The sequence below is a fragment of the Ahaetulla prasina genome, chromosome 3 (genome assembly GCF_028640845.1).
Source record: "Ahaetulla prasina isolate Xishuangbanna chromosome 3, ASM2864084v1, whole genome shotgun sequence".
Taxonomy (NCBI): domain Eukaryota; kingdom Metazoa; phylum Chordata; class Lepidosauria; order Squamata; family Colubridae; genus Ahaetulla; species Ahaetulla prasina.
The window spans coordinates 8,870,073-8,880,942 of NC_080541.1; the positions used below are offsets into that span (position 1 = coordinate 8,870,073).

At 37.7% G+C, this 10,870-nt stretch overlaps 1 protein-coding gene across 1 annotated transcript; it reads right to left on the reverse strand.

The window, feature by feature from the left end:
- Nucleotides 1–8,764: 8,764 nt before the first annotated feature.
- LOC131195872 (proto-oncogene Mas-like) lies at nucleotides 8,765–10,542 on the reverse strand. The gene is made up of 2 exons (XM_058178160.1): nucleotides 10,494–10,542; nucleotides 8,765–10,365 (listed from the first exon to the last, which is right to left on the reverse strand). Coding segments are annotated over exons 1-2 (1,011 nt in total). The 5' UTR covers nucleotides 10,496–10,542; the 3' UTR covers nucleotides 8,765–9,356.
- Nucleotides 10,543–10,870: the final 328 nt, after the last annotated feature.

Consider the following 10,870-nt stretch of genomic DNA (forward strand, 5'->3'; position numbering starts at 1 on the left):
GGGATCGCTCTTGTGGGAGGAAAGGAATATAAACGACATCCGAAAAGCTTGGCTGAATTTTCCCACTGCAGAGGGTGGATATCGGTAGCAGAAATGGATGTTTTTATTAAAAAAGGGGAATTTACGTTGCTGGTCTCCCTCTCCCTCCTTCTCTCTCTCTCTCTCTCTCTCTCTCTCTCTCTCTCCCTCCCTCCCTCCCTCTCTCTCCTTTTCTTTTCTTTTCTTTTCTTTTCTTTTCTTTTCTTTTGCCCTTGTGGCGCGTTTGTTTCTTCCAAGAACTTTTTCGCCCTATTAAAGGAATTTCCTCCCTAGAGAGACTCACATTGGCATCGTTTAGGCATTCAGGTGAAGGTTTTAATATTTTTCTGGGGATTTTTAAAAAAATGCTTTTGATGAGAGAGAAATGCAATCTCTCTCATATCTTTCTCTCCCTCCTTCTCTCTCTTTCTTATCTCCACCCCCTCTCTCATCTTCATCTCTCTCCCTCTCTCTTATCTCCACCTCTCTGTCTCTCTCTCCCTCTTATCTTCATCGCTCTCTCTCTCATCTCTCTCTCCCCCTCCCTCTCCCTCTTTCTCTCTTATCTCCATCTCAATTTTTATAGCTTCTTAATTTCTGCCAACAACATCATCTTTCTCTCTCTCTCATTTTTATTGAACCTTTTTTTATTAATGTTAAACATTAATCCAAATGAATATAAAGTAAGGAAGAAAAAAGAAAGAAAGCAGAGAGAGAGCAATAGGTGCAGGAACAGAAAAAAGATCAAGGAAAAAAGAAGATACAAAAAATGCCTTCCAATATTCTATGCAGCAGTTATAAACACTATTACATTTTACTCTCTCTCTCCCCAAAATTATATCATAACTCTTTGGACATTTGTCCTCACTTTCTTAAACAGTTTACCGCTTAGTTAGTAAAACTGGTCTCATGCTGCAGATACCTTCTGCGATATCTGTAAAATGATGTTCCTGGAGTCTTAAGAAAGTTGAGATTCCTCCTTGTATTTCAGATTTTAATTTTAATTTTTATTTTGCATCCTACTGTTCTAAAATTCGTAGGAGTTTCATTTCATCTCCAGTTTCTTTCAAACTTTAGGGCAGTCTTTGTTGGCATCTTATCCTAACTGAAAGTAAGATTTTAGAGATGGAAAAACAAGTTTTTTTTAAATTTGCATTTATATCCCGCTCTTCTCCGAAGATTTAGGGCGGCTTACATTGTGTAAGACAATAGTCTCATCCTATTTGTATATTTATATACAAAGTCAACTTATTGCCCCTAACAATCTGGGTCCTCATTTTACCTACCTTATAAAGAATGGAAGGCTGAGTCAACCTTGGGCCTGGTGAGATTGGAACTGCCAAATTGCAGGCAGCTGTGTTAATAACAGACTGTCTTAGCAGTCTGAGCCACCAGAGGCCCTTGAAGTGACAAAAACTTCAAAATGCAGGATGCGGTAATCCAGATATAACCATTGAAAAGGAACATGTTAGTGGTCATTTTTCTCTGCTCTTCCTGGTTCAGTTTGAACACGTGTGACCAACATAGAATTGAGGACAGTGGAGTGGATATGATATGATCTCTTCATCCATCAATTTGAAACATAGAAGAGTAATTTCAAAAAAGTGGCAAGCATAGAGGGGAAGTGGGAGCAATCCAGCATTAACATGAATTTTTGGGAAAGATAGTTTTGGAAAATGTCCAGTGGCTATAAGCAAACACATGATTCCTACACAAAGCAGTGATTTATTATTAATTTATTTGCTAAATTTAAATCCTTCCTTTTGTTGAACATTCAGAGTGGATAAAAACATATAAAATAGAAAGTATAACCCACAAGAATAGATGGTTACAATTTTAATTAAAGCAAAATTAAAATCAGTGTCACTAAAACTGAAATCCATTGTGCAGTATAATTAAACATATAATGAAGCATATATATTGGATGGACGTCATGTGGATAGCAATAGCACTTATATACCGCTTCACAGTGCTTTACTGCCCTCTCTAAGCGACTTACAGAGTCAACCTATTTGCCTGGCTCCTCATTTTACCCACCTCAGAAGGATGGAAGGCTGACTCAACCTTGAGCCTGGTGAGATTGGAACTGCCAAATTGCAGGCAGCTGTGTTAATAACAGACTGTCTTGGCAGTCTGAGCCACCAGAGGCCCTTGAAGTGACGAAAACTTCAAAATGCAGGATGCGGTAATCGAGATATAACCATTGAAAAGGAAGATGTTAGTGGTCATTTTTCTCTGCTCTTCCTGGTTCAGTTTGAACACATGTGACCAACATAGAATTGAGGACAGTGGAGTGGATATGACATGATCTCTTCATCCATCAATTTGAAACATAGAAGAGTAAGTCCAAAAAAGTGGAAGATCACTCTTGGCAACCATAGAGGGAAAGTGGGAGCAATCCAGCATTAACATGAACCTTTGGGAAAGATAGTTTTGGAAAATGTGCAGTGGCTATAAGCAAACACATGATTCCTATACAAAGCAGTGATTTATTATTAATTTATTTGCTAAATTTAAATCCTTCCTTTTGTTGAACATTCAGAGTGGATAACAACATATAAAACAGAAAGTATAACCCACAAGAATAGATGGTTACAATTTTAATTAAAGCAAAATTAAAATCAGTGTCACTAAAACTGAAATCCATTGGGCAGTATAATTAAACATGCATGCCATATTAGTGAAGCATATATATTGGATGGACGTCATGTGGATAGCAATAGCACTTATATACCGCTTCACAGTGCTTTAGAATAGAATAGAATAGAATAGAATAGAATTGTTATTGGCCAAGTGTGATTGGACACACAAGGAATTTGTCTTGGTGCATATGCTCTCAGTGAACATAAAAAAAAAAAAAGATATGTTCATCAAGGTACAACATTTACAACACAATTGATGGTCAATATGTCAATATAAATCATAAGGATTGCCAGCAACAAGTTATAGTCATACAGTCATAAATGGAAAGAGATTGGTGATGGGAACTATGAGAAGATTAATAGTAGTGCAGATTTAGTAAATAGTTTGACAGTGTTGATGGAATTATTTGTTTAGCAGAGTGATGGCCTTCGGGAAAAAACTGTTCTTGTGTCGTTGTTCTGGTTTGCAGTGCTCTATAGCGTCGTTTTGAGGGTAGGAGTTGAAACAGTTTACCGCTTAGTTAGTAAAACTGGTGTCATGCTGCAGATACCTTCTGAGAAATTAAATTGCTGCTCCATTGTGCAGTATAATTAAACATGCATGACACATTAATGAAGCATATATATTGGATGGACAACATGTGGATAGCAATAGCACTTATATACCGCTTCACAGTGCTTTACTGCCCTCTCTAAGCGACTTACAGAGTCAACCTATTTGCCTGGCTCCTCATTTTACCCACCTCAGAAGGATGGAAGGCTGACTCAACCTTGAGCCTGGTGAGATTGGAACTGCCAAATTGCAGGCAGCTGTGTTAATAAAAGACTGTCTTAGCAGTCTGAGCCACCAGAGGCCCTTGAAGTGACAAAAACTTCAAAATGCAGGATGCGGTAATCCAGATATAACCCTTGAAAAGGAGCATGTTAGTGGTCATTTTTCTCTGCTCTTCCTGGTTCAGTTCGAACACGTGTGACCAACATAGAATTGAGGACAGTGGAGTGGATATGACATGATCTCTTCATCCATTATATTATATACAAAGTCAACTTATTGCCCCAACAATCTGGGTCCTCATTTTACCTACCTTATAAAGGATGGAAGGCTGACTCAACCTTGAGCCTGGTGAGATTGGAACTGCCAAATTGCAGGCAGCTGTGTTAATAAAAGACTGTCTTAGCAGTCTGAGCCACCAGAGGCCCTTGAAGTGACAAAAACTTCAAAATGCAGGATGTGGTAATCTAGATATAACCCTTGAAAAGGAACATGTTAGTGGTCATTTTTCTGCAGTTCTAATTATCCACTGAAGTCTGTATTTTTCTTGTTGGGTTGCAGAACCGAACCAGACAGTTATAGAGGTGCAAATGACAGACTCAATAATTCCTCTGTAGAACTGAATTAGCAGCTCCTTGGGCAGTTTGAGCTTACTGAGTTGGCGCAGAAAGAACATTCTTTGCTGTCCTTTTTTAATGATGTTTTTGATGTTAGCTGTCCATTTTAGATCTTGCGATATGATAGAACCTAGAAATTTGAAGGTTTCTACTGTTGATACTGTGTTGTCTAGTATTGTGAGAGGTGGAAGTATGGAAGGGTTTCTCCTAAAGTCCACTACAGTAGATTTACTGTACACAGTGCTTTACTGCCCTCTCTAAGCGACTTACAGAGTCAACCTATTTGCCTGGCTCCTCATTTTACCCACCTCGGAAGGATGGAAGGCTGAGTCAGCCTTGAGCCTGGTGAGATTGGAACTGCCAAATTGCAGGCAGCCAGCAGGCAGCAGAAGTAGCCTGCAGTACTGCACTCTAACCACTGCGCCACCACGGCTATTCAGAATCTTCACCATGCTAACTCAGCTTTTACGGACTATCCCTTCTAGACCTTTTTCTGCATATCAAAGACTCAAGGCTAATTTGCCTTTTGGCTCCTCGAGGAAAAGGCCTTCCCTTCTGAAATCATACCCCCAATTCCAGAACACAAATCAAATCAAATATTTCTTTTGGTTATGGACCAGATTAAAAAGGGTAGAATGCAAACAAAAACTGAAAAAAAAAACTACATGAAAGTCAAAAAATATTTTGAAAAACTACCGTGTTTTCACAAAAATAAGACCTCCCTTATAGTAAGCCCAATTGAGCTTTTGCACGCATGTAGTCATATAAGCCCCACCCTGAAAATAAGGCCAAGCACTTATTTTGGGGAAACAGGGTACAATCTATGTCATATATATATATCTAGCTACCTACATCTCCAGCTTCATGTCCATGTTCATCTCTATCTATCTCTAGCTCTATATCTTATACTAGTATATATGTATGTGTATACACACACACACACACACACACACACACACACTGGTATTGTGGTACTCATTGTTAATTGGTTCTGAGAGGCAGGATGAGTTCCAAACAAAATTTTCCCATCACAATAATATAGTGAGTCAGAAGGCAGCCAACACCAATAAGTTGTAGTTTGTGTGTTGAGTATCAAAGAAACAATACGTACTGGGACAAAATGTTCATGTCAAAATGTGTCAAACCAAATTCCGTGAGTTTCAAAGAAGCTGAGTGTCAGGGTGCCTCTCTCTCTTTCTCTCTCCCTCTCCCTCTATCACCTATCTATCTATCTCTAGCTCTATATCTTATACCCTGTTTGCCCTAAAATAAGACCGGGTCTTTTATTAATTTTGTTCCAAAAGGAGCTTATTAGGGCTTATTTTCTAATTAGGTCTTATTTTCAGGAAACATGGTATATATGTATGTGTATACACACACACATCTCCATGTTGATATCCATGTCCATCTCTATCTTTATCACTATTTCTATCTCTATCACTATCACTATTTCTATCTCTATCTCTAATCTATCTATCTACCTATCTATCTACCTATCTATCTCTCTCTAGCTCTATATCTTATACCCTGTTTGCCCTAAAATAAGACCTCCCCTTATAGTAAGCCCAATTGAGCTTTTGCACGCATGTAGTCATATAAGCCCCACCCTGAAAATAAGCCCTCCCTGAAAATATTTAAATGCATGTGCAGCCAGTCCCCACCATTTCCTCTGGTTAGGGTTAGGAGGCAGAGCTGGAAATGACATAAGTGTCAGGCCTGGAAACCATACTAGACTTTAGGGTTCCAGACGCTGCCACATTTTTCCCCTGAGGGGAAGAAGGGGGGTTGAGGGGTATGGTAACATTCTTCAAGCGGTCAAGGTCGGATGGTGTTCACATCTGCAGGGAGAGTGGCGAGAAGATATTCGAATGAACTGGGAGAACGTGACCAGCAAAGGGGTTAGCGGTGTGGGACTCTTGGGGTTTGTATAACTGGGAAAAGAATCCGGAAGTTTCAGTTTTGGAATTTCACTCATCGTGTACCAGTTTCCTCATGCTAGTAAAGAACTCTGAAAGACAATGGCTTCTGAGGTTTTTTTATGCAGAAGAGGTTTTTCTGGAACCTGGACAGTAAGATGGCAAGAGGTCCATACGCCCCAAAATAATAAGACATCCCTGAAAATATTTCTTTTGGTTATGGACCAGATAAAACAGGGTAGAATGCAAACAAAAGCTGAAAAAAAGTACATGAAAGTCAAAAAATATTTTGAAAAACTACCGTGTTTTCACAAAAATAAGACCGGGTCTTTTATTAATTTTTGCTCCTAAAGATGCATTAAGGCTTATTTTCTAATTAGGTCTTATTTTGAGGAAAATATGGTACTAAATGCACCCATCTGGCAGTCAACCTTCACTGGGGCTTATTTTGCGGGTAAGTCTGATATTACAAGCATCCTGAAAAATCATGCTAGGACTTATTTTTCAATTGGATCTCATTTTCAGGAAACATGGTATATATGTATGTGTATACACACACACATACAGAGGTATCTTGGTACTCATTGTTAATTGGTTCTGAGAGGCAAGATGAGTTCCAAATAAAATTTTCCCATCCCAATAATATAGTGAGTTAGAAGGCAGCCAACACCACTAGGTTCTAGTTTGTGTGTTGAGTACCAAAGAAACAATAAGTGCTGGGACAAAATGTTCATGTCAAAATGTGTCAAACCAAATTCCGTGAGTTTCAAAGAAGCTGAGTATCAGGGTGCCTCTCTCTCTTTCTCTCTCCCTCTCCCTCTATCACCTATCTATCTATCTACCTATCTATCTATCCATCTATCTATCTCTAATCTATCTATCCATCTATCTATCATCTGTCTACAGAAACACACACATATACACACAATCCTTTAAAAACACCTCTATTCCAAAAGTAGCAATACAGAATTACAGAATAGAAACCCAGGTGAGATTTGTGTTCAAAGAAGAAAGGTCTACTCAGGTCTTCCTATTCCAGAACTTTGCCAGGTGAGGTTGGTGCCAGCTAAAAAATAAGGACTTGAAATATCTATAAAAGATTGCCTGGAAGGAATTCTTATATTGACAGAAGCTACATATCTTTAGTCAAGAAAAAAAAAGTATTAATAATGGAATCTAATTTTAAAATATAATTGAATGTTATTCTGTCTGAAATTTTCAGAATCAAAATGGCACATTTTATTCCAAGAAACTTTATCCTGTACAGCACATTTTTCCCTTCTCTTTCATTTCCACTATATGTATATAAATTTGCACGTCACACAAAAAAATGCATAAAATAAATTTACACATTTTAAACATTTCATTCTGTAACACGTATTCCTAACACTACCTGTGTTTCTATGAAAGTAAGACCAGGTTTTATATTATTTTTCTCCAAAGGCCGCATTAGGGTTTATTTTCCAATTAGGTCTTATTTTCAGGGAAACATGGTATATATGTATGTGTATACACACACACACACACACACACACACACACACTGGTATCTTGGTACTCATTGTTAATTGGTTCTGAGAGGCAGGATGAGTTCCAAACAAAATTTTCCCATCACAATAATATAGTGAGTCAGAAGGCAGCCAACACCAATAAGTTCTAGTTTGTGTGTTGAGTACCAAAGAAACAATAAGTACTGGAACAAAATGTTCATGTCAAAATGTGTCAAACCAAATTCTGTGAGTTTCAAAGAAGCTGAGTGTCAGGGTGCCTCTCTCTCTTTCTCTCTCCCTCTCCCTCTATCACCTATCTATCTATCTACCTATCTATCTATCCATCCATCTATCATCTGTCTACAGAAACACACACATACACATACACACAATCCTTTAAAAACACCTCTATTCCAAAAGTAGCAATACAGAATTACAGAATAGAAACCCAGGTGAGATTTGTGTTCAAAGAAGAAAGGTCTACTCAGGTCTTCCTATTCCAGAACTTTGCCAGGTGAGGTTGGTGCCAGCTAAAAAATAAGGACTTGAAATATCTATAAAAGATTGCCTGGAAGGAATTCTTATATTGACAGAAGCTACATATCTTTAGTCAAGAAAAAAAAAGTATTAATAATGGAATCTAATTTTAAAATATAATTGAATGTTATTCTGTCTGAAATTTTTCAGAATCAAAAATGGCACATTTTATTCCAAGAAACTTTATCCTGTACAGCACATTTTTCCCTTCTCTTTCATTTCCACTATATGTATATAAATTTGCATGTCACACAGAAAAATGCATAAAATAAATTTACACATTTTAAAATTTTCATTCTGTAACACGTATTCTAACACTACCTGTGTTTCTATGAAAGTAAGACCAGGTTTTATATTATTTTTCTCCAAAGGCCGCATTAGGGTTTATTTTCCAATTAGGTCTTATTATTGGGAATGAAAAATTACCTAAGGAAGCAATTATAGTAGGTCATTATTTTGATCAATAGCAGCCGCAGCCAAAATGCAAATAAGGGCAATGAAGACATTGAGAAGATTTGTGTTCAAAGAAGAAAGGTCTACTCAGGTCTTCCTATTCCAGAACTTTGCCAGGTGAGATTGGTGCCAACTAAAAAATAAGGACTTGAAATATCTATAAAAGATTGCCTGGAAGGAATTCTTATATTGACAGAAGCTACATATCTTTAGTCAAGAAAAAAAGTATTAATAATGGAATCTAATTTTAAAATTTAATTGAATGTTATTCTGTCTGAAATTTTTCAGAATCAAAAATGGCACATTTTATTCCAAGAAACTTTATCCTGTACAGCACATTTTTCCCTTCTCTTTCATCTCCATATAAATTTGAGCGTCACACAGAAAAATGCATAAAATAAATTTACACATTTTAAAAATTTCATTCTGTAATACCTATTCTTAACACTACCTATGTTTCTATGAAAGTAAGACCAGGTTTTATATTAATTTTTGCTCCAAAGGCCGCATTAGGGTTTATTTTCCAATTAGGTCTTATTATTGGGGAACTACGGTACTAAATGCACCCATCTTGCTGACAATCTTAACTGGGGTTTATTTTGGAGGTAGGGCTTATATTATGAGCCTCCTGCGAAGTCATGCTAGGGCTTATTTTCTGAATGGGTTTTATTTTTGGGGAAACAGGGTACTTATTATGAAAAAGGAACTATATCAGCTAAAACATTTCCTGTTAAACAAATTCTTCGGATTGAAAAATGAGGACTCAGCAACGCTTCCTCTTTACATAGTTTTTGTTTTTAAGTACTTTGCTCAGTAAATTTTACCACATCTGTGTGTTCTTAAGGAAAGCACATATGATGTCCCAAATAACCTTGTACCTTAAAATATTGCATATGCAATATTTATAACTACTCACAATTGGCTTTCATTTGTGGTTTCCTGCTCTTCGGTGCTTCCCGTCTCATCCTTAAAGATTCTTTGCAGAGCAACCTTGTAAGATGCTCTGTGCTGATCCTTTCCTCTCTTCTTCCTCCCCACTAAGAAATAAAGAAGAGGGTTGATGCTGCTGTTGAGAGTGGCACATCCTACCCCAATGGTCAGGAGGAGGGGATTATAGGAAACAAAATATTTAATGCCATAAAAGACATTCATTGGGAGAGAAAACAGGAGGAAGAAGAGGAGAGCCAGCAAGATGGTGGTGAGCAGTTTCCTTTGATTGCGTTGCATTTTAGACCTCATATGAATCCAGAGGGTCACAGTGGACACAAGCATGAGAGGCGTACAAAGTAAACCATTCACAATCAGCTGGTAAAACAAAGGTGAACTTCCATAGGTTCTGGTCTGGTGGAGGATGAAGTGCACCATAGAAAGCAGGAAGGAGAGGATCCAGATGAGGCCACAAACAAGTCTGGATAAATATGGAGGACGATGGCAGCGATGCCAGAATGGGAAGTGGACAGCCACACACCTGTCCAGGCTGATGGCCGTCAGCAGAAACTGGCTGGCAGAATAAGTGAAGAAAAAGAACTCAAAAAGTAAGAAGAAAAAGGCATTGATAAGGTATGTTTGGTGACTCAGAGTAAACACTGACGCACATATAGCTGCAGTAATGAGGGATATGATGACCCCAAAATCAGCGATGGAGAGATTCAGGATGAAAGTGGTGAAAGGATTCCTCTTAATGGAAAAGGCCAGGAGATAAATCGTCGTTCCATTTCCCATCAGGCCTAAAATGCAAATAAGGGCAATGAAGACATTGAGAAGATTTCGTGTTAAATTATCAAACGGTTGATCATAAGGAGAAGAAAAAAATTCCGGTATTTTAGAAACATTTGAAACAATTCCGGTAGCATTGAAATTAAAGTCGACCACTTCAGAACCACTTTCAGGACTTAGAGGAATTCGAAATTCGTTCTGTATCCTAATAACACAAGGAAAGAAAAAGAGAATCAGTCCTTCTTAGTGAAATGCATACGTACTGTAGATTAAAATATTCTTTATCCTTAATATTAAAAAGAGGCAGAATATTTTTTATCATAATATACTTACATGTGTATTCCGTGTACCACATCAGGGAAGTCGTGTGATATTATTGGGAATGAAAAATTACCTAAGGAAGCAATTATAGTAGGTCATTATTTTGATCAATAGCAGCCGGCAGCCAAAATGCAAATGTGCTTTAGAAGCTTCATCCACCCAGATTTCTTTCTTCCTGAATGGAAGTCTGTGAAGGTATTAATAAAATAATCTCCGGTAGGTTTTTTTCCCTCTCGTTGCCCAGATGATCATTAGCCCATATTCAGTCCTTGTGATCCTCTTAGCTGCCCCAACATTATTTAACCTGATCATTAATTCAAAATGTTCATTTTGAATAGGAAACTATTTTCCCCACCCTTGCTTCTCCTTCATTTTCAGAAATGCTTTTA